The sequence below is a fragment of the Amphiprion ocellaris genome, chromosome 1 (genome assembly GCF_022539595.1).
Source record: "Amphiprion ocellaris isolate individual 3 ecotype Okinawa chromosome 1, ASM2253959v1, whole genome shotgun sequence".
Lineage (NCBI taxonomy): Eukaryota > Metazoa > Chordata > Actinopteri > Pomacentridae > Amphiprion > Amphiprion ocellaris.
Window position 1 is genome coordinate 40,827,262 of NC_072766.1, and position 25,764 is coordinate 40,853,025.

The 25,764-nt window shown below is 37.1% G+C and overlaps 1 protein-coding gene across 2 annotated transcripts in view; it reads left to right on the forward strand.

Moving 5' to 3' along the window:
* Window positions 1-25,764, forward strand: part of luzp2 (leucine zipper protein 2) — a 241,349-nt gene that overhangs the window by 137,121 nt on the left and 78,464 nt on the right. For both annotated transcript variants that reach the window (XM_055009732.1, XM_055009731.1), the window contains exons 4-5: window positions 4,917-4,998; window positions 16,062-16,124. In XM_055009732.1, the coding sequence (XP_054865707.1) occupies window positions 4,917-4,998; window positions 16,062-16,124 (145 nt within the window). The remainder of the gene's footprint in view (window positions 1-4,916; window positions 4,999-16,061; window positions 16,125-25,764) is intronic.

Below are 25,764 nucleotides of genomic sequence, written 5' to 3' on the forward strand. Positions count from 1 at the left end.
AAAAACTTTCACAAAGTGGCTCAAAAAAATCCACTAAATGGTTCAAAAATTGTCCAAAACTGAGACTGATCAGTTTGTCGCCTGCTGTTCGTCTCTATTCCCTCAATATTTCACTGTTTTATTACTTTTATTGTCCACTGAGGTCCATATCTTAAAGCTTTATTATTAATTATTGTTTTCTCCAGTCTATTTCAGGTTAATCTGTGGCTGCATGCTAGCTTAGCCGTTAGCATAGCATTAGCCGCTGTGAGAGAAGCTAACTTCCTGGTTTCTTGTTCAGTTTTTGACACATTTCTGAGACCACAGAGTGACGACAGACAAAGAGAGGAGGATCGTAACATTTAATGCACACAGAAACAGATATGACAATAAAACTGGATGTATTGAACTCAATTTAAATATTAGCCGTAGCTGAACTCCTGCCAGCAGACGAGACCAGCGGCATATAAAATCCGTACGACTCCAACACTGAGCTCTGGCGGTTTACGGCGATCGTATATACTTTTAAATCCGTGGCCACGCCTGCTAACGGTTAACAGGCTGCTGTTTGTAATCTAACTGGGCTGCCTTGTGATGCCATTCCTACAAGCGTTTCTGAAAACCACTGACCCACATCACTCGCCTGCTCCATTCATAATTCATGGTGCACTTCTGTTATCTGTGCACGGGAGCATCAAACGGCGCCCCAAATGTCCGTTGCATTCTAATGCGCAACATTTAAATTTTATGTTAACCGCGTAACGAATGCCGTCGTAATACGGCAGGCTGGGAATCAGCGGGGAGCGGTGCATAGACTCTACATAATACAACACAAGCACTTCTTCACACTTAAATACAGTCCAGTGGCTCGTTTTCATTCATGTTTGCTGAGCTGTGCATAAGTTACAGATAACCTCATCCCATCCTTAACAGTCCACCCATTATAGGTGAAAAAGGAACTGGATGGGCTGAAATGGGGCAAAGCAGCTGCTGCTGATGGTATCAGCCCCAGAATAATGAAGACCTGCTGCACTCAGCTGAGTGACATCCTCACATCCCTGTTCACCCTCACATCTCTGTTCATCCTCACATCCCTGTTCACCCTCACATCTCTGTTCACCCTCACATCCCTGTTCACCCTCACATCCCTGTTCACCCTCACATCCCTGTTCATCCTCACATCCCTGTTCATCCTCACATCCCTGTTCGCCCTCACATCCCTGTTCACCCTCAGCCTGAATCTGCACAAGATCCCCACACTGTGGAAAAGTCCTGCACAGTCCCTGTCCTCAAGAGGAGACATCCCACTGACTCCTGCAAGGTTCCCACACGTCCTGGAAAACCTGGAAAATGATTGACCAACTTTCCAGTCATGGAAAACATATGGAAAATGAGAAAAAAGGTCAAATGTCCTGGAAACGGTGAACTTATCCTGGAAAAATATTTATCCTCCCCCTGTCAATGCAAACGGGTTAAAAGTTACGCGCATGCATGTGTGTTGTCTGCTGGGCAACATTAAGGCATATAACATATATATATATATATATATATATATATATATATATATATATATATATATATATATATATATATATATATATATATATATATATATATATATATAAATAAAAAAATAATATATATACATAAGAGCCCGCACAACCCGTTTCTGTAACAGCTTTTATTGATTGCTGTGTTTTTTATATTTTTTAAATCTTTTTATCTATTTATGCTAAAATCTGTAGTTAATTTTAATTTATTTAACTTTAGTGTGATTTATTTCAGGGTTCTTGTTTCTTTTTAATTGTTGCTAAATTATTCTTATTTTGACTCGGAGTCACGTATAAGAATTCCAATGTACCTGTACTGTGATGTACCTGTGCAAATGGCAATAAACTCTATTCTATTCTATTCTATTCTATTCTATATATATCTATAATAGCGCTTCTCTGCCTCGAGCCGGTGCAGCGCCCCACGTGACGCTACCAGCCAATCAAATCTGCGTTTCCGCTTCCAGCAGTTCTGCATCCCAGTTCTTCCAGTTGACTTTGTCGCCACATTTAGCGACTTTTCAGACCCCGTTCAGGACTGATCGCCTAGAGATAAAACTAGTGACTGTTAGCTGAAAAGTGTGGCTAGTGTTGGTCCACCAGTGTGAGGGTTTTCTGTCCCGTGGGCGGCCACAGGTTCCTCTCTGTCCTCCGTGGAGTGACAGCAGAGGAGAGTTCTAGTGGGCGTGTCGCTTCCTGATTGGCTGCGAGATGCAACATCTGTGATTTCAGCACAGCGGGAGTTTAACAGGGAATCTGAATGGAACACGTTTCACTCAGTAGTTCACACCTGTTTTATTGTCTGACAAAAATAAGTGAATGAAAACAACATGAGGAATTGTGTTGTATTACTATGTGCACAGATAGATGGAGAGAAGAAATTAGAGACATTAACCACTTTTCATGTGGACTTAATCTCGTTAATTTCCAATAAAAGTAGTTGTCAACAGAGTGAGATGTGCACAGAGAGCACAGGGAAGAGGAGAAGACTGGAACTATGACATGTTCATTTGAACCGCTAGCAGGGATCAAGAAGCTAAAATAACTGAGCAACTTTTTGGAGGAGCATTTTTATTAGAATGACATTGCTTTGTTTTATATTGACCTTGTTGCACTGCAGGATAAAGTTTTTGATATTTTAGTTATATTTATTACAATTTATTATTTTCTTGGGTATTTCGGCAGTGATTTTGTTTTTAATTATGTCTGAGAAATGCAGGTGCCAGATGTGTAAAAAAATCTAATTTGTGCAGTAAACTGACATGAAATTAAAGGAAATTGTTTTTCAGTGATTTATTGAAAATATACAAATATTTTTAAATGAATTGCACCAGAGAAAGTAAGAGAGAAGAGAAAGTTGAGTTGAAATTACCCAGTTGAACACTGTAACTCCAGTTTGTCATGCTAGTGAAGTGCTACGCTGTAATCTGTGGGTGTGTTTGCATTATTCTATCATACAGTTGTCATGATTATTTTTCATAGATCATAGAGGTATACATACACACACACACACACACACACACACACACACACACATATATATATATATATATATATATATATATATATATATATATATATATATATATATATATATATATATAAATATTTGAAAATTTTTTGGTGGGAACAAAAACAAATGTGAGAAGTGTTTCTTTAAGAACATTCACACACAAAAAAAATCAACCAATCCAGCAAATTTTGCTGGATTGGTTGATTTTTTTGTGAATGTTCTTAAAGAAAATATTAGAAGTTTTACTGATATATATGTAATCACTTCAGATAGTTTTAGGATTTTTTTGGAAGATTTTTACTATTTTTTTGGGAATATTTACAAGAATTTTCTTGCCAAATTGGGTAATTTTTTTAAAAATAAAACTTTTAAGGGAAACTTTTAAGGAATTATTAGTTTTTTTCCAGAAGGTTTTGCACATTTTAAGAAATTTAGGGGATTTTTTTGCTGAATTTTTTGGATTTTTTCAGACAAGGAAACAATATTTTTGTTGCCCGTAAATGAAGACAACAGGAGGGTTAACCTCTGAGTGCATATGTTTTTAACTTTCATAATTTTCTAACTTATATACTATGTACATAGTCATGCTTGATGACTATTAGTGTTGGTGTTCTGTCGGGTTTCTGGGTCATCTGCGTGTTAACATGCTGCTGTAACAAGTAATTTCCTGTAAAGGATTTATAAAGTATTATTCTATTCTATAACCAGCTACACATCTATGGGAAAAACTCATGTTTTTGAATGCAAAAGATAAAAGAAAAAAGTGCACATTTTGATACCAAAGAAGAAGAAAAAAATCAACCATGAAAGTGTAAAAAAAAAAAAAAAAAGCAATTTACAGCACTGTTAGCTACAGATATTCAACAAACACCCCCCTCCTTCACTCCCTAATTGCATAATCGATACGTTAATGTTGGCGTTGTTGCATTATTCATCCTTACAGTCGCTCATTTGCAGCCAATTTTGATGTCTGTGCACAAACAAAATGCGCTTCTAACTTTAAAATCGAAGCATTTATTCGGCTCCTTTGTTTACTGCTTTCCACAGTTGCATGTTTTCTTCATGCAGATACATTCGTGATCAAATCGGCGTCTTTTCGAACACGCAGAATATCATTTAAATGACAACAAGAGTCAGCTGTTTTTGTTTTCAGGTCACTGTGGAGTGAAAAATGCTCTGCACATATTAGAAAACCGGCTCTGAACGTTGGTGTGGTGGATGTTTAACCCTTAGATGGACCCTACGCTCTTCCAGAAGTGGGTCAAAAATTACTATAAAATCTATGTCTTTTTGGTTAAAAATAATCATATGTATTATTGTTTGTATTATATTTTGGTCCACACAAGAAATATTTCATGTTTGAAACATGTCGATTTTTCACTTCATAAGAGATTTTAAACATTTTGATAATTGAAAAAGAAGAATGTTACACAGAACAGCAATGGAAGAATGTCAACATCCATTTTGTTGACATTTTTACACTCTTTTCTTTTAAGTTTGTGCACTGCACCGCCTCTTGTATGATATTACCAGTGATAAGGAGCTCCCAGAGAATCACAGGTTTGCATGAGATTCTATAGGAGTCATTTTTGACCCACTTATGGAAGCTAGGCTTGGTAATATACAAATATTATAATTTCCAATAAAGTATAAAAGGTAACTTAAAAATTTTACTGGAATGATATCAAAAGTGTATTTTTTGAGGAATACCTGGAATCTGAAATGATAACAACTTTTCATTACAAAGATATTGCAAGAAAACGACCTCATTAAATGGGTCATTTTTGACCCACTTCTGCATGTGTGGGTTAAGGAAGTCGTCTTAGAGGAGGACGTGCTAACGGGGTGTTTCTCACTTGGCTCTCTCTGGACAGGGAGGAGATGAAGTCCCTCCAGGCGGCCTTGCAGAAGCAGCTGGACGAGGCCAACGAGCGAGCGGAGAAGCAGCAGGCCACGGTAAGACAGATCTGACCCGACCGCCATCATCCAGCACATCATCCTCTAACTACAACCCACACTCATTACCCAGCAGCCACCTCTCAGCTCCATCCATCAGCAGATAATTGAAACACTCTCTCCCTGTTTTTAGTTCAAACAACCGCCCAGAACACAAATATATTAACCTCGCTATCATTTAAAACCCAGAAAAGCAGCAAATTGGCACATTTGAGGAGCTTAATTGGATTAATTGACGTAATTAATGGGTTGAAATAGCTGCTGATTTGAATCAATTAAGGAACTAATCACTTTTAACTCCAGTTGTTTCTAATGTAATAAGTGTTATTTTTTTTTTGCAGATGATACATATTTATCGGAAGTATTTGTAGGAAAAGAAATAAAAGCTTCTCTAAAATGTTATTGTTCTCCACAACTAAACCGGATTCAGGATTGTGTGTTTTTCTGACAATTCAAATCAACGTATCTCCATTTATTTCTGCTGCTTTAGCTGTTGCTCCATGTACAAAATAGTCACTTAAAGTTGTGTTTTAGAAACTTTTTGTCAGATTTTAATCCGTAATATGTTAATTGCTTTGGTAAATTCACTCCTTAAATAACTCTGTAGGATCTTAACCCCAATTATACTGGTAACACCAACCATTATCCTGTTTACTGGAGGCCACTTTGATGTAATGAATGTTGAATACAATGACTTGACTTGACTGTTTGATCTTGTTAGAGTGCATGCATACGAAATTATGCATTAGTTTGAAAGTTTGAATTTGTTTTTATAATTTGTCTCATTTAACATTTGTTGTAATATAAAGCACATTGTAACTTTGTGCAACAAGTGATATATAAACATAATTATTATTACTAGTAGTAGTAATATTAGTAGTAGTAGTACTGTTAATGTTATAGTACAATATGGTACAGTATAGTATGTTATAGTATAATATGTTATAATATAGTAAGCGATAGCATAGTATGTTATAGTATTACTAATGGTATTTATATTAGACACGGTGGGATATATATTACATACTATACAATAACATACTATAGTATAACATATTGTACTATGCCGTACTATGCTATGCGATAACATACTATACTATAACATATTATACTATCACATACTGTACTATTACATATTATACTACAACATACATACTGTAACATACTATACTATACTATACTATACTATACTATACTATACTATACTATACTATACTATACTATACTATACTATACTATACTATACTATACTATGACATACTATACTATAATATAACATACTATACTATTACATACTATACTGTAACATATTATACAGTAACATACTGTACTATTACATGCTATACTACAACATACTATACTGTAACATATTATACCATACCATACCATACCATACCATACCATACCATACCATACCATACCATACCATACTATACTATACTATAGCATACTGTACTATTACATACCATACTACAACATACTATACTGTAACATATTATACCATAAAATACAATGCTATTGCATATTATACTATAACATATTATACTACAACGTACTGTACTATCACATACTATACTATAACATACTATACCACTGCATACTATAACATACTGTACTATTGCATACTATACTGCAACATACCATACTACAACATACTATACTGTAACATATTATACTATAATATACTATACTATAACATACTATACTAAAACATATTATACTATAACATACTATACTGTAACATTTATACTATGCCCTACTATACTACAACATAATATAACATATTATACTATAACATACGATACAATAACATTATACTAAAACCTACTATACTACAACATGCTATACTATAACATACTATACTGTAAAATACAATAACATACTATACAATAGCATACTACAGATTTGTTGGAGGAAAACCTTCACACATGTAGTGAAAGAGTCGTATTTTCGCCCAAATGTGATATTTAGTAAACCTAACCAAGTTAAACTTCACCAAGTCTCTGACAACCCGATATTTCATTAAAACTAATCACTCGGGATGCACATTTTTTAATTATTTTTTTAACCAATGGTCAACCATCAATGACTGATTAATTCACAATGAAGTACTGTGGTCATTTTACCATTTGCAAATTGTGTCATTTATAACCACAGGAATGTAATATTTGTCACAAGAACATCTCCTGTTGCTACGCCATTAGAGAAACACCGTCCTCAAAAAGTACAACTCCATTAACTACTACAGAAGTCTTTGTCATGGTGCCCCTTTTTAGCTAAACCCCCACAATGCTCTCTGGTTTCCATCACAGAACTGTAGTCCTGACTGTCTTTACAGTGTTAAACACAGCAAACAAACTGCAGTCTTCCTTCAAATGAAACAGTCAGAGGCTCCACCTGGTGGCACAACCAGGTACTTCAGAGCTACAAAAAGTTATCTGACGTGAAAGCCATTTGTTTTTTGGTTAATATATTTTCAGTTATTCAAGTCATGAACAGCAATTTATTGACTAAGTAACATTTGTAGCTTATAATGAGCAAAAAATATACAATAAACAATGAGGGAAAAAGAAATGAGTGTAAATGTGTCTTGCTGACTTATGCCTTCATCTCTCTGGAAATGTTTCCCATCATATATCACAGTTTGTTCCTTACAAAATGTAAATGAGAATTTTGTTTAATTGCAGAGGAGCATAACTATTGGTTGATGAGGTTTCTATAAATTGAATGGAAAGATAATTTGGAATATATTAGGATGATTTAAAAACGTGCGCTTCTATACAATGTTTGGTGGCACAAATTAATCTAATTCAGTTACTGCTGACTTCTGCTTGCCCAACAGTTTTCATGGCGGCAGCATTAATATTATAATGTAATTACTTACTGTATTTGTATCCTCACACTATTCGGAGACCTTCTCTTGTTCCGCCACCAAACTCCTTATCATCAAATCAGCATGAATCCTGTCTGGCTGCAGTGACAGCTACAGCCCCGGAGCGCCTTCTGGGATTTTCAATATATGCTAATGAAAAGCCGGTCCTGTAATAGTCCCGGCCTCTCATGCACAGTCACGACATTTAATGTGCGCCGTGACATTACAATCGACAATCAAATCATCGGCGCGCCGCGAGATAAACAATAGCACAGTAACGTTTCCGGCAACATTCCCGTCGTTTTCCTTAGACGAGTGACGAATCCCCGTTTCTGGGTTTTATGGCGTGTCGTTTGACATTTATGTTCTGCTAAATGGTATTTATCACCTCTGCTGAGATTCGAGATTAAAACCAAACGCCTCAGCGGCATGCAAATGCCACCCGCGGTCACCAGAATGATGAAATACTGGGGAAAAACATGGTTTAGAATCATTATTTCTATGCGAAATTTACTGGCAAATCAGCATTTCCAGAAACCCTGCAGAAAATTGGAAGCGCATTGGTGCAACAAGTATTTATTGCAACTTTTATTAAGCAGAAATCACAAAAAAACAACAATAGATGTGACAAAGTATGTTTCTGGTATAAGGATTTCTGCTATTTCTGACCCTTTTTTAACCCTTGCATTGTCTTAGGTTAAAAAGTGACTCGACCACTATGTTTAATGGCAGAAAAAAACCCCAAATGACTCATTTTCAACTGGAAATTCAATGACTTTGCCTAAAGTGACCCCAACATTAGGAACCAGGACACAACTAGTCTAGAACCAGGACACAACTAGTCTAGAACCAGGACGCAACTAGTCTAAAACTAGGACACAACCAGTCTAGAACCAGGACAGAACCAGTCTAGAACCAGGACACAACTAGTCTAGAACCAGGACACAACTAGTCTAGAGCCAGGACACATCCAGTCTAAAACCAGGACACAGCCAGTCTAGAACCACGACACAACTAGTCAAAAAACAGGACAAAACCAGTCTAGAACCAGGACACAACCAGTCTGAAATGAGGACACAACCAGTCTAGAACCAAGACATAACTAGTCTAGAACCAGAACACAACCAGAACCAAGACATAACCAGTCTAGAACCAGAACACAACCAGGACACAACTAGTCTAAAACCAGGACACAACCAGTCTAGAACCAGGACACAACCAGTCTGGAAGTTCCCTCAGGACTAATAAAGTATCAGTCTATCTAGAACCAGGACAGGCTGGTCATGTTTGACCCTTAGGACAAGAGGAGTGTAGAGGATGTTGTTAAACATAAATGTCTCTCCTGCTGAGTATGTTAAACCCCAGTTAACAAACTGCTTAAAATAAAATTAATTGCTGTTTTTAGTCTCAGTTCTTATCACTTTGGCACTGGTGAGTTTCCTTTGGTGTTGGCTGCAACCTCGTTGGTCGGAGCCAAAAATTCCTCTGTGCAGCAAAAAGCCTGAGTATGGCCAATGAGATTCAAGCCAATCTCTACCTCAGGCAGTGTTCTGCATGAGGAGGATTTTTTCTTTTTTTCCTTTTGCTCTGAGTGTGCGTTTGGTGATTTTTGCACTTCAGAAGCTTTAGTATATGTATAAATATTTAAATTTTTTTGCAAGCGAGGTTCCTCTCCAACTTCTTGGTGCAGAATCCTCCTTTCAAATGCAGAGTTGGTGCAAGTGCAGGGCAACTCACTGCTACTTTTCTTACCTGTTTATATCTTTGCGGTACTTATTTTGTCCAATGCCCAAATTTTTTTTAAAGATTTTGAAATTCACTCTCTTGTTTTGATCAAAACTGAAATATCTCAACTGATAATAAATGGACTGGTTTGAAATTTGGTTCAGATACTTACAAGATTCGGGGGATTAAACTTTGTTTGTTGTTTTCAGTAAAATCTCTATTTCTATCTGACAGATTGTGTTAAAAATTGGTTACAGATGTTCATGTCTCATTCAGGTTGAATACTATTAACTGTGGTTGAAACTTAACTTTGACTTATGGATAAATACTTGACATTAGATGGGTAACATGCCAAATTGAGATGGTGTACATGCTAAAACCTCAGAGTTTCTGCTTAGTAGCTGTTAGCATGTTAGCGTACTGACATTAGCATTTAGCTCAAAGCACCATTACCCCTGGTCACACCTTCACAAAGCCGCTAGCATGGCTGCTAGTTTAATTTTTACACTGAATTATGAATTATCGTTGTTTTCAGTAAAATCCCAATTTCTATCTGACAGATTTTCTTAAAAATTGATTAAATATGTTTATGTTTCATTTAGGTTCAATGTTATTAGCATTGATTGAAAACTTAACTTTGATTTATGGATAAATACTCAGAAAATTGATGACATTAGTAGGCTAACATGCTAAACGTAAGAATATCTGCATAGTTGTTGTTAGCATGTTAGCATTTAGCTCAAAACACCACTGCACCCGATCACACCTTCACAAAGCCGCTAGCATGGCTGCTAGTTTAGTTTTAGCACTGAATTATGAAGCAATCTGGTGATTTAACCAGTTGTAGATGCTTTGTTTTTGTTGGTTAACTAGCCAGATAACCAACATGTTATTTTATCGCTGCAGGATTCAGTTCATTTTGTCCAACAGCAAAATTAAAAAAAAGGTGCTAACTGGAACCAAAATTTTTGGCATGATTTCTGAAAAAAGTGCCTCAAAGAATCATCAAATAATGGTTCCTCCAGAGAATTTTAGCACAAATACATATCCTTTAAGAAATCATCTTCAAGATGGTTCCTGCACAAGGTTGTGTAAAAAACCTCTTTGAAATGGTTTTTGACCTTTTTTTTTTTCTAAACAAATGGTTCCTTGAGCACTTTGAACTAAATTATTTTATGCAGGTTATAAAAGCAAGCACATGAACAAAGTTCTGGCTGTATTTTTGGTCTTTATTTACTTAAATATGTCACAAAATTCAGAATATAAGTTTCAGAGATGCACAAAGCAAATCAAGTGGATTTATTGGCCAAAAACAAACACAAAATCAGTCACTATTTGGGGGAACCCCAACCAATTAAACCGTAAAATAACCTGTAATTCCAAGGTAGATATTAAGAAACAAATGGTTCTTTGAGCATTTTAAATCAAATCATTGTGAAAAAGCAAATAAACAGAGTTGTGGCTGTTTATTCATAGTCTTTATGTACTTACAATCAGCTACAAACAAGCACAATTTAGAATATAAGCTTGCTTGTGGATTTATTGGCCAAGCACAAAATCAGTCACTATTGGGGGGAACATGGATCAATTAAACCCTAAAATAACAAGTTGATCCAAGATGAATATTAATGCATCTGACAGTTGTACACAGACTGATTTTAAGAACTTTTATTGAACTGTAAATTCAAGAATTTGCAGCATTCCTGTGTGTTCTGTCACAAAGCATTTGATATTTTTGCTGTTGAGACAGAACAACATATTGCAAGAGGCCAGCTTAGCATTTTTCACAGTTTTCTGGTGTTTTACAAACTAAAATTGATATTTTAAAAAAGGATGCTGATGAATTAATCTGTATTTACGACTCTAACTTTGATGCCTGCAACCGAATGACTCCAGTAAAACCCAATAGAATGAACCTTTCATGCTTTAAATAACCCCATAATGCTTGTGAAGAACCATCGTCTGGATAAAGAGCTTCTCCAGTTGGTGACTGACTTTTGAATCCACCCACCGACTTCACTCTTCACATTTCAAATCCGCACAGAGCCTCGATTTAGCAGGTTTTTGTTCCCTTATTCAGCCCACTAGAGCCGTAATGTCACGAGGCCTCCTCTGTGGTGTTTTTTTGTCGTCGTTGTGTGTTTGTTTGGTTTTTTAAGCGTTCCCTCGGGGCTGCGGCGGTGACTCAAAGGCTCAACCGTGAACCTGGATGTTATCGTTCCCAGCCGGTGAGGCTTTAGTCTGCTGCTCCCCGGGGTGCCCGGCTGGGTCAGCAGCCCCATGAATCTCCCCCTCCACGTCCTCCACTATCTGGACGACCTCCCTCAAGGACGCCTGGTTTTAGAAGCCAAACCTTGACCCATCCGTCTTACTCAGTGAATTGGCTGCTTTGAATACGTGGCCGGTGTTTGCACCTCAGATCACAGCAGCAGGCCTGCACCGACCGGCAAGACGCGCCGAGCTGCTGATAAAAAGGACTAAACAAAGATATCACTCTGACATGATAAGCATACGGGCTATTAAATCAGTCGCACGGTGGAAAACGGGCTCTCTGCAGGAGGAAATGCTTCAGCGTATCATAGTAGTCACAGTCTGGAACATTTCTGGATGCTTGTTATGCTAAACCTGGGGTGTTAAACTCATCAGGTTCCACATTCAGTCCAGTTTGATCTCCAGTGACCAGTAAAATCACAGCATAATAACCTATAAATAACCACAACTCTATGTTTCCTTTGTTTTAGTGAAAAGCTGTTCACATTTAAGGAATTATCTGTTTACAAAGCTTGATGAACAACCTGAAATTTCTTCAAAAAAATTTATTCAATTTCAACAACATTCAGCCTCAGTTTATCATTTCCACATTACAACTTCCAGATCACAGAGTGTCTACAAAGGAACACAACATTTAGTCACAGCTATCTGGAACTGCTGGTAGTATTTTACTTTATGATCAAAACGAAAAAAGTCTGACAAAAAAGACAAAAAACAACAAAAACAAGACAAAATATTAGAAAAATGAGACACACAATGACAAGAACGAGACAGAAAACGACAAAAAATGAGACAAACGACAGAAATCAAAACAGAAAGAGACAAAAAAATTAGACAAAAAAGTTACAAAGCAACAAAAAAATGGACAAAAACAAGACAAAAAATTACATAAATGACAAACATGAAAAAATCGAGAAACAAAACAATGAATAAAGTGAAACACAGAATGACAAACATAAGACAAAAAACACAAGCAAGACAAAAAGGCAACACGAAATGCCAAAAACATGAGACAAGCGACAAGTCAGACAAAAAAAGACAAAAAACAACAAAAACAAGACAAAATACTAGAAAAATGAGACACAAAACAACAAAAAAATGACAAACGACACAAAACAAAACAAAAAAGAAAAAAAATTTGACAAAAAGTTACGAAGCGACAAAAAAATGGACAAAAACAAGACAAAAAATTACAAAAATGACATAAACGAGATAAAAAATGACAAAATTGACATACAAGACAACAAAAAAGAAACAACACAAGCAAGACAAAAAACCTAATTGACAAAAACGAGAAACAAAACAAAAAATAAAGCGAAACAAAATGACAAAAATAAGACAAAAAACACAAGCAAGACAAAAATGAAACACAAAATGACAAAAACATGAGACAAACAACACAAAACAAAAAAAAGAGCAAAAAATTAAACAAAAACCTTACAAAGCGACAAAAAAATGGACAAACAACAAAAATTTGACCAAAAAAATGACAAAAGTGAGAACAAAATGACAAAAAATTTGACAAAACACAAAGCAAAACAAAAAATAGACAAAAAATTTAATAAAAAACTTAAAAGCGACAAAAAATGGACAAACAACAAAAATTAGACAAAAAATGACAAAAAACAAGAAAACAACAAAAACACAAGACAAATGACAAAAGTTTATAATCTGCAGTTAATGTCTTCTCTGTAATTTTACACTTTGAGGGCCGGATTGGACCCTCTGGAGGACCACTTTTAGCCTGTGGGCCACATGTTTGACACCCCTGTGCTAAGCTATAATAAGTGACAGCATTTTAACAGAGTTTAAACGTCTTTAAGGCCTTGATGGGTGGCCAGAGTGACAGAAAGTGAGTTTTGAAATGTCCCTGTAGCCTCTGAGCTGCTGCCAGTTCATCAGGATGGCGTTTATTTACGGTGGAAGCTCCAGATGTAGAGACTGAACTCAGGTGAACTAACTGCTCAGACTGCAGAACCTACACCTGGAAGCTGCTCCTCATTTTAGCTGCACAGACTGGGAACTTGTCATTTTTATTCTATTTTTGCACCACGTACTCGGTGAATGTTGCATGATGTTGCACGAGGAGATCCCTTGGAAATTTCATTCTCTCTGCACTACGGCTGTATGTCTGACTAAATGACAAAAAGTGTGATTTAAAGTCTGTGTAAAGCAGGAAAAAATATATATATTCTCAGTTTTACACCAAAGGAAACTGCTACTATCCATGTAGGCAAAACTGATATGAAAAAATAAGCAGCATTCTATGTAGTTTTAAGATATGATAAGATAAAATTTGAATAGTCCCGAAGGAAATTCTTGTCCCAGAAGACATAACATGAGAAATGCATCACCTCAGAGTAAAAAGCATCAAGATATAAGTACTACTAATACATTACTGAAATAAAATAATTAAGCCTAAATAAGCTCAGAATAGAACAATAAAACATAATGCTGGCTATTACATGGAGGTAATACATCATATTACACATGATAATGAAGAAATGAAATGAAATATTGCACCTTACATTGACAAAGTTGTACATAAAAGTGAAACATTGCACCTGAAAAATGTGATTCTGAAATACTGCACATAAAATTCAGTGCTACACGTGATACAGGAACTGATATTGTAATATCGTACACCAACTAAAGACCCAATCAAGTTTATTTATGTTTTTTGCATGTTTTATATGAGCCAGATGTGCACTTTTATAACATAACTACATGTTAAAAGCTTTCGTCGCTTTCAGCACCAAAAACAAGCTGGTTAAGTTGAGGAAAATATCATAATTTGGAAGAAAATGCAACTCTTGTCCCACCAGCGGAGACCGTTTGCAAAAATACATTCGTAAAATGTTTCCTTAACTGGTTCTTTAGTCTTTTTTTAAATTTTATTTTTATAAAGATATCGTTCTTTGATTATTTAAAAATGAAATCAACATGTGAATATTGAAAAACAAGCTCATTATCATAGCTGTTGTCTCTTTATTACTGCTCCTTTTAAGCTAAATCAATTACAGACAAGTAAAATATTCAAAATGTCAGCTTAGAGTGTCAGTAACTCAAAGGAACTTTAGCAAAAATAGGTTCCATTTTCAAAATACTTCTTTGTCGACTCATCTGGTTCTGTAAAAAACATCTATAAAATGGTTAAGCATTTTTGAATCCATATTTATTGACAATTACTGTATTTTGCACGAAACTTTGGTTCAATTTAAAGCTGTACATGGTATTTAAATACTCTTTTTCCTTTAGTAACCCGTTGCTCTTGTTTAAATACATGTGTTTTATTTAGTAAAACTACTTTTTCGCAGTATTCTATGTTTGACACTCACTAGTCAGTGTGCTGCAGTGGGATGTTTTTCTGAATCTTTTCTATATGGTTCCATTTTTTTTCTCTCTCTCTCTCTCTTCTCGAGGGCAGTGACAATGATTGAATATGACCTTTGATGTTATTGTGGATGTGAGTCAACTGGTGTGTTCTAGTTTACAGATCCCCAGGAGCAGCTCACTAGAAAATGGGAAAAAAAAAAAATATGACTGAGTTTTACCGAAAGCCCCACTGGGAGCAGGGATGTTGTTTTACGTCTGTCAGTCAATGTGGCACAATATTTCCTTATGCTAGCAGACTAAAATATGAAATATATATAAACATTAGCAATGCTGGTTTAAGAATAAGTGTTTCTATATTCTTTATATTTCTTTTTATTAATGAATTCCATTAAAAAAACACTAATAACTACTGTTTGTGTGACCAGACCTTCTCCTTCTGTTCCATGAAGCTCATTTCTGATCAAAAAACTGATATATTAATTTATTACCATAAAAGTGTGAATCTTCTCACCTGAAAATGACACTATTCGAGTAATGTTTGCTGAGAACCACCCCAGCAGATTGTTTTAGCAGATGATTTAACACAGTTTTTCATATGGAGGTGTATATTTGTGACCCATTTTTAAAGATTTATGTCATCAGTAGGAATAAAAATAGACAGAAAAAAGACTAGTGAGGAAGGCCACCAAGACACCCATGACTCCTCTGAAGGAGTTACAAAAATTTTTTAAAGATTTATGTTATCAGTAGAAATAAAAACAGACAGAATCGCCTTCGTTCGGTGCTTAAATGTTCTGTAACTCTTATTGATGAAAAAAAGGTGGATTCTGAGTTTCTTTTGTCTCTTTTCTGTCCGCAGATTAAATTTCTTAAGGTGGAGATGGAGAAGAAAACCAAAATCATCAAGGATTTACAGCAAGAGGTGAGTGTTGAAGCGTCGTATATGTTCCTGAAGGTTATATATGAAACCACGGAGGCAGAATTTGCTCTAATTCGCCGATCAGAAACCCACTTTCGCTGCCTTGTCTGTCTCCATTTCATTTAATGATTTTCTGTGTTTGCCAAACACCTCCTGACAGTCCCAGAGGACTCGGGGCAGAGCTTGTTGATTTCAATCAGACGTGGACATACGCTGGCATGAATATGTCTGTTTTTACGCGGCACTTTGTAAACACCGGAGCGTGTCTTTGATCAGGAGTGCAGTCGTGACTGGCGCCACGGCTTGTGTTGGTTCAGAAATTCATCTCATACGATGGATCTTTTTTCTCTCTCTCTTCTGCACAAAAAAAATCATCTAAAAAGAAGTTTTTTCTCTTTGTTTCCAAGGGTCTGACACCAAAATCTGGTGTTTAGTGTTGATGCCTCAGACAGCTGGGGAACGAGGAAAAAAATGCTATTGTAGCTGCACTGACACCACATTATCTACTGTTTTGCTTGTTTTCTGTAGGAATAAAAAAATAAATAAATAAAATGCATCTACAAAAAGACTCCAGACGATGTAGGTCTATAAAATGTAATAGGGCTACATCTGCAGACCGCCTTTAAAAGTGTTCAGCATCATGATGTGAAGCATGATGGTGGCAGCATCATGATGTGATGCATGGTGGTGGCAGCATCATGATGTGAAGCACGGTGGTGGCAGCATCATGATGTGAAGCATGGTGGTGGCAGCATCATGACATGAAGCATGATGGTGGCAGCATCATGACATGAAGCATGATGGTGGCAGCATCATGACATGAAGCATGATGGTGGCAGCATCATGTTGTGAAGCACGGTGGTGGCAGCATCATGATGTGAAGCATGGTGGTGGCAGCATCATGAAGTGAAGCATGATGGTGGCAGCATCATGACATGATGCATGATGGTGGCAGCATCATGATGTGATGCATGACGGTGGCAGCATCATGATGTGATGCATGGTGGTGGCAGCATCATGATGTGATGCATGGTGGTGGTAGCATCATAATTTGAGGCTGCTTTTTGGTAGCATTCCCTGGAAACCTTGAATAAACAGGCTCCATATGGTTTAATGATATTTTTTACTTGGAACAATGTCCTAGTTTTGCTCAACCTGCTTTCCAACCATCTGTTTAGTTCAGCAAATATTTAAATGCTCTTACTCATCTGTTGTATTGAGCTGATTCTGCCCAAACTACAAACAACAGAGTAAATTTAGAACTGAAGTAAAAAGCACCTAAGACAAAGGAGGTTAGATTTCAATGGACTTCCTTGATTTTTTCGTTGTAATATTACAAAACAAATGTTGCCCCTCACCCATATTGTAACTTCTATCCTTTGCATTTTCTTTTTTTGTTGTGAAGTTTATCTGTTTGTCCTGATCCTACTCAGATGCTCCGCCTTTCAAGCTGTTCAGGCCTCTAAAGTTGTTTTTTTTCCCCATTACTTCTTCTTTTCTTTTTTTTTGCCAAAGAGCAGTTTGTCTGTCAGCTACAGAAAAAAAAGGAGGAAAGTCTGTCAGAATGGAACTTTTTTGTCAGCCGCTACTGACAAATGAAAGAAACCACGCAGTGCCAGCCACTTAATTGATTTTACTGAATTTTTACCTCAGTTCAGTGTGTAATCTTTGTGAAAAGCCTTCGTGTGAGTGACATGAGACAGGCTTTTATACCATTTTTGACTCAGATTGGAAAGCAAACACAAATTTGAGCTCTTTCTAAGTGCAAGGCGCTTTTGAGGCAATTTTCTTGTCATCTAGAACTTTGATGATGTTACAAACATTTTGCATAATTTGCTTTTCAGCACCATAAACGGCTCTACGAACTTTGTGACACATCGTACTTTGTGTTTTGTACAAATATGCAAAGCAAATATTAGGATTTAACAGCTAGAGGAGGCCCATTGTGCCCTGGAGTAGCACCTTTAATCAGTGCTTCTTGCCGAGGCTGCAGTCCGGCTGTTTAATTGCATCACAGGATCATGAGAAACGATGATGAAGAGCCGCTGGAAATTAGAACGCCATATTGCTCGTACTGCTGCGCGGAGGAAAACGATTTTCGCCAGATGTTCAAATTAATTTGAGACCAATTTTGATTAAACTCTGCTTTGGTAATGCGATCAAGTGCTTCAGCTGAAGAACCAAACAATGACATAATGACATCAATTGAGAGCCATCAAGCTGTTGAGAGGAGTGCCTGCCAGAGGGCAGCTCACTGCTCAGTTATCAGAGTTATGGATGTAAACAACACAGCTGGTGTCAAAGGAGAGACAATCAGATTCATCTTTATGATACCGGGTCCTGTTTGGGGAATGCAGGCTTTAAAATTCATATTTATTATAGTCTGGAGATAATTTAAGTTAATCTCAGATTGTGTCTAAACCACCATGTTGTGTGTAACATCACAGCAACTTTCTTCAACTGACTGTCATCATTTGCTTTACATTTTCCCAACTAAACGTGAGCTGTATGCTGCAGCTTACCCTATAAATTGTGTTTTTTTGTTCACATTTTTCCTCACTGTGGACTAATTTTTCACTGTAGTACACTAATAAAATCCTGAACCTGTATAGAAACAGCACTGCCATGCATGGCTAAATCTGCCTACCAGGACACCTATGAGTCTTCTGAAGGAGTTACAAAGAGACGAGTGAGGGAGGCCACCAAGACACCTATGAGTCTTCTGGAGGAGTTAGAAGAAATAGACTAATGAGGGAGGCCACCAAGACATCTATGACTCGTCTGAGGTAGTTACAAGAAATAAACTGCTGAGGTAGGCCACCAAGACACCCATGACTCTTCTGAGTTAGAATTATAAGACTAGTAATTGAGGCCACCAAGAACCCTATGACTCTTCTGAAGGAGTTCCAAGCTTCAGCTGCTGAGATGGGAGAGACTACTCATCCAACAACTGTTTAGCTGTTAAGCTTTATGGAGACAAAGAGAAAGACTCTGTTGGAAAACGATCAAATTAAATCTGGACTAGAGTTCACCAGAAGACATGTGGAGACTCTGAAGTCAAACGAATGAAGGTCTGAGGAGACCAAAAAATGGCCTTTTTGGGCATCAGACTAGACGCTATGTTTGGCATACACCAAACACTGCACATCATCACAAATACACCACCCCCACTGTGAAGCATGGTGGTGGCAGCATCATGACGTGAAGCATGGTGGTGGCAACATCATGACGTGAAGCACGGTGGTGGCAGCATCATGATGTGAAGCATGGTGGTGGCAGCATCATGATGTGAAGCATGGTGGTGGCAACATCATAATGTAAAGCATGGTGGTGGCAACATCATAATGTAAAGCATGGTGGTGGCAGCATCATGATGTGAAGCATGGTGGTGGCAACATCATAATGTAAAGCATGGTGGTGGCAGCATCATGATGTGATGCATAGTGGTGGCAGCATCATAATTTGAGGCTGCTTTTTTGGTAGCATTCCCTGGAAAGCTTGATTAAACAGACTCAGTGGTTCAATAATATTTTTTACTTGGAACAATGTCCTAGTTTTGTTCAACCTGCTTTCCAACCATCTGTTTAGTTCAGCAAATATTTACATTCTCTTAGTCGTCTGTTTTACTGAGATGATTCTGCCCAAACTGCAAACAACAGAGTAAATTTAGAACTGAAGTAAAAAGTGCCAAAGACAGAGGAGGTTAAATTTCAATGGACTACTTTGATTTTTTCCTTGTAATACTACAAAAAAGATCTTGACCCTCACCCATATGGTAACTTCTATTCTTTGCGGCGTCTTATTTTGTTGTGAAGTTTATCAGTTTGTCTCAATCTTACTGACTCCTATAGTAAGCCTGCATGCAAGAACCATATCACAGCATCAATGGCTGCCATTGTAGCTCACTAAGGAAACTGATGAAATGCCTAAAGAAGATAAGACTTGAAACATATTCTAGTTCATTAGTGCATTTAAAAGATGCTATCAGAGGTGGCAGGGAGTTTAAATGAATGTCTGTGGATGTTACGTATTGGATCCATTCTTGCATGCTGAAGTCTGCGGGGGGTAATCAGAGGTACAGTAAATGTAGAGGCCCTTCTATAATCAATCAAGTGATTTTCTCAGCAGGAGCTCGCTGGTGTTGGCACTACTGTGGAGCGGATCAGTTTAGCCGACTAAATGACCCATAAAGAAGACCGTGATTTGACTTTGTAATGAACGGTTAGAAATTCCTTTGCTCCTAAGCAACGGCTTGATTTGGAAACAGAATGAATCCTGAAGCGAGGTGACAATCTGATGTTGATCACAATCAGCTTCTGTATGTGTTCCTGTGTTTTTACATGTTGTGATCCCAGGCATCCCGCTGAACCTCGTTAGCATAAGCCAATCATCAACGCACACACTGGTCTCGCCAAAGCAAAGAGTCGGTGAAGAGCTCTGCCAGTTGTTGAATTGGATTGGAGGTAACTGAACTGTAATTGAAGAGACTTTTTCTTGTTGAATTTTCATGTAAATTCCTTTTTCTACAAGGTTACTTACTGAGGCAGGAGGGCTGGACGAAGAGAAACAGTGCTGAAGATAAAATAGTTTTATAGACCCGTTGCTTCGCTGTTGGCATTTGGAGGTTTGCCTGATCTACATATCTCGGAAAATGTCCCTGTAGTTCGGAGAGCCTTTATAGCCAGATAGAGAAGGAAGGGGTCATTTGTGATCAGTGGAGGCCTGGGAACTTCTCGCCTGTGGAAACAGCACTACCATGGCTTTTGTGGCTTCTGTGCATGACTAAATCTGCCAACCAAGACGCCTATGGTACCTCATCTGAAGGAGTTACAAGAAGTTAAGTACTGAGGGAGGTCACCAAGACACCCAACTCTCTTTTGAGTTAGAATATGAAACTACTGGGGGAGACCACCAAGACACCTATGAGTCCTCTGAAGGAACTGCAAGAAATTAACTTCTGAGTGAGGCCACCAAGACACCTGTGATTCCTTTGAAGGAGTTTCAAGGAAGAGACTAGTGATGGAGGCCTCCAAGACATAAGCCAGTCGTCAACACACACGTTGAAATCGCCAAAACAAAGAGTTGGCAAACAGCTCTGTCAATTGTTGAATTGGATTGGAGTTAACTGAACTATAATTGAAGAGACTTTTTCTTGTTGAATTTTCATGTAAATGCCCTTTTCCACAGGGTTATTTACTGAGGCGGGAGGGCTGGGTGAAGAGAACCAGTGCGGAAGATAAAATAGTTTTATAGACCCGTTGCTTCGCTGTTGACATTTGGAGGTTCAGCTGATCTACATATCTTGGAAAATGGCCCCGCAGGTTGGAGGGGCTTTATAATCAGATACAGGAAGGGGTCATTTGTGGTCAGTAGAAGCCTGGGAACTTCCCTGACATCTGTGCCTCTCTGACATTTAAGTCTTGGCTACATGCAGAGAATCATGAGAAACATTTTCCTGCATCTGTTACACTTGTGTGTAAGTTTCGTGTGCACAAACCCAAAGGTCAAAAACAGTCAAGCATTATCATTTTACTACCTCCGAGTTGATTCTCCTCGGTGCTACTGTAACCTCCAACATGTTTTTTTTCTGAAAAGAACTGCTTCGCATCAAGAGATAATCGAGAGCTCTTTGCTTTCCTTTTGTATCTTTAATTATTTGTGTTATTACATGAAAGAAATCGATTTTTCCTCAACATTTCTTCCACCAGAAGAAGACAGTGAGCAGCCGAGGCTAAAAAAGCACCACTTCTTCTTTTGGGAATATTAATGAGTGAATGCATGGGTTACATCACCGTATGCCTATTATTTTATGGTAATCATTAGTCGAGGAATATTTTTACACAGTATTTCCAGCTTATTAGGTGCATCTATTTAAAACCGCTGCAGCCCTGCAGGAAATTCTACCTTCATACGTTTATTTATTTAATATTTTTTGTAAACTACAATGCAAATTTTGGCACAAAAATAAAAGAATAAAATGAAGCTTTAAGGAAAACAGAAGGTGCAAAACATTTCTCAGTTTTAGGTGAGCAGTTTTACTCATTTTTGTGGACATTAGCCTTGAATTCAGTTTGGAAAACCAATAAAAAATATTTCTGGCTGGAAGAGGAAATATAAAATCTCTCTTTCTCATCTCTGTAGTTTTAAGAATGTTTTAGGGCAAAAATATTCTAAAAATTGCATCCTTATACAACTATAGTGCATGCTCAGTTGTGTTTTGAGAGAAAGTTGTACATTTGAAATCATTGTATTTTTGCATTTCATTTTCTTGCTTCACTGTCAGGCCAATCAGATGTTAAATGAAGTGGGGACTGGTCGCCGTGGTAACCCAGAAGATAGAGGAAAAGCTTCCTATATGTTGGGAAAGAGTCATTTTAAAAATTACTAATAGATTGTCTGCTGTTAATAATTCAACCGATTAAAAATATATTCACCAATAAAGGAAATGTATTGTAGATGAGCTGTTTAATGAGATAGAAGACTGTAGTTTGTTTCATAGTCTAGCAACCTGCTTTCATATCGGTCAGCCCTGTGCTGGCAAGCAGAGAGCATTGTGGGGTTTAGTTAACAATGGGCAACAATGGGCAATGGAAAAACTTGATTCATGCTAATAATTAATCTATTATTGATTGATTATGCTAACAACAGGTGGTTAAGAAAATTCTGTGCCATTTGCGTCCTTAATTTCAAACAAATTCTGATATTTTCATGAACTTTATCAAGTAGTTTTGGTGCCTAAATGTAATGAAACAGTGAAGGAAAACCACTAAATGTAAAGTAAATATACATTCAATCGTTCCAATACATGATGCAAACATTTAAACCCTCAAACTTTCATTCAAACTGGAAGCTTTTTCCACAACATGCGTATATTTCAGTAAGAAGGTACAGAGGTTTCCAATTGGTTTCTTTCAGAACATAAACAAAAATGCAGCTTATTTGTTTGAAAAATTCTATGAAATTAAGATAACATTAACATCCATATTCATCCAGAAGTGTTTAGTCCTTTTTAAGATGTCGAGAAACATTTTCAGCTACTGGCAATCAGAGAGCATTGTGGGGGTTTAGCTAGCATTGGGTACCATGACAAAGACTTCTAAGCCAGTTAATGACTTCTGGCAAGAGTTCATATAACTAAGACAAGTGGGCATCTACTTGGACAGTACACATCTAACCAAACAGCTAAAAAAGTGGTGTCATCATGTGGAAAAATGTGATTGATTGATTGATTGATTATTATTATTAATTATTATATTACTAATGAAACAGTGAAGGAAAACCAAAAGTTAATATACATTCAAATTAAGTCAAAGAATGATTGTCCAACATGAGACACAAACCCTAAAACTTTACATACATAAATTTTCAAATTGATTTATTTCAGAACATAAATGAAAATACAGTTTATTTGTTTGAAATGTTTAATGATGACATAACAATGACATCCATTCATATTCACGAGTGCGATATGTTCAGAAATCAAAAAGCTTTTTTTTCAGATTTCGAGAAACATTTTCAGCTACTACTTTGCTGGACTTTTCTCATTGATGATTCAGTCAACAACAACGTGACCACTGGTCCAAAATGGCCGCCGTTTGCACAGGATGGAGCACACAATAAGATGGAAAAAAAGAACAACATTTAACTACGAAAACTCTTGAACTCGATGGTAACTTTACTTCATTGTTGTTTAGAGACGTGTTTGACTTGTCTTGTAATGACTGGATTTTAAAGAAACAGCTCTTACTTGGAAATAAATGACAAAAAACAACATTGTAATCTTTATTAAACTAGGATTTATTGCAAAGCTGTTGCAGATTACACACTGATTCTCATACAGTACCATTATTCTGAATTCTGTGGTCACACCGAACCCCGACGAGGCTGAAAAAAGCCATCCTTTTGTTTACAGCAGCATTATCTCCTGAAATGTGTTTTTATGTGGCACGTCGCTGCGAATTGTGAATTGTATTGTGTCAGTGGGGAAGCTTTACGGCTGCAATCCACTGTGAAGTCATTATCAGTGATTTGTTTTCGGGGCTTATTATGAGCGTTTTGAGGGAGAGTGATTTACGGAGCGACTTGGATCCTGCTGGGATTCATCAGGTTCTCGCTGGGCGTCGTAATAGACAGCTTTGCCCCACTCGCTGCCAATGCTCATGCTTTTTACTCCAAAATGGCTTCCTGTCATTGTCTTCTTCCTTTCCTGTCCTCCTGATGTAATTTCACCGGCTAAATGGCGGGAAAAAAACAACATAAAAACACATGCATCAGGGGCATTTACCGGATCTCTCTGCGGTACTCTTACCGGAAAATAAAAGCAACAAGAAATCGAAGTAGGCGGAAAATGGAACGTGCGTCATCATGAACAGGACAAAGACGAAGCAGATGAAGTTAATAGAGGCTTAATATTATGGTCTGGTGAGCTGCGCGGCTCTGTTTTCTGTTAGAGGACCTGCTGATTGATGCCACTTGTTCATGATCGTCTGGAAGTGATAAAGGCAGAACATTAAAAGTCACTTTTATTGCGCTTTAAAATGATCCGAGCACAGCGGAATATGCAACACGGGGAAAGAAAAGACATATGTGAAGTATGCCGCTGCGCTTCTGTTTTCCTAAATGACCAATTTTTCTGTCTTATGAGAACTTTAATAAACAGCAATTTTCGCTTTTTTCTCCATACAACAGCTGCGCGCAGCTACTGCTCGGAGAATGAATGTTTTTTCCCGCCATAATTTCACACGTCTGGTCGCTAACATGCATTAAAAGTCTGGAGGTTTAACTGAAATGTGGCGAGACGGGTGATGGCATGCGATTTTTTTATAATATTTCTTTGGTTATTATCATCCAAGCACCAAGGGTGCAAGGAACTGCTTAAAATGCATGGGTTTTTTTCTTATACTTTCTTCTTTGGATGAAAGAAATGTGTTTTTGAGGTCCTAAAAATACTTGAAAACGCATGAAAATTTGGCACACATTTTAGGACTGGCAAAAAAATTGATATTTTAAGGGGAATACACGTATGTGGCAAAATGGCTCATTAGCGCCCCCTGCAATATGATGAAAATTCAACCCCTGAACCACATTTCACCTACAGCTACAAAATCTGATACACATCTGTAGCACATCAGGATGCACAAAAAAGCCTCTTGCACAAATATCCAAAACCCAACAGGAAGTCGGCCATTTTGAATTATGTGTCATATTTTGAACGATTTTGCACCAATTTTTGCACATTTTTGAAAGCTATAAACTCAAACAGGGTAACCTTGGCAGAGCTCAAATTTGGCCAGGATGTACAGCAGGCATGGGTGAGCAAAAGTTATTAAAATTCTCCACAAAAGTCTGAGGGCGTGGAAATGTTTTACTGATATATATGGAATCGCTTTAGATATTTTTAGGATTTTTGTTTGGAAGATTTTTACTCATTTTTTGAAAATATTTACAAGAATTTTCATGCCAAATTTTTTATTTTTTTTTAAATAAAACTTTTAAGGGAAAATTTGAAGGAATTATTGTAATTTTCTTCCTGAAGGTTTTGCAAATTTTCAGAAATTTGGGGAATTTTTTTGCTGAATTTTTGGATTTTACTCAGAGAAGGAAACACTATTTTTTGGTGCACGTAAATGAGGACAACAGGAGG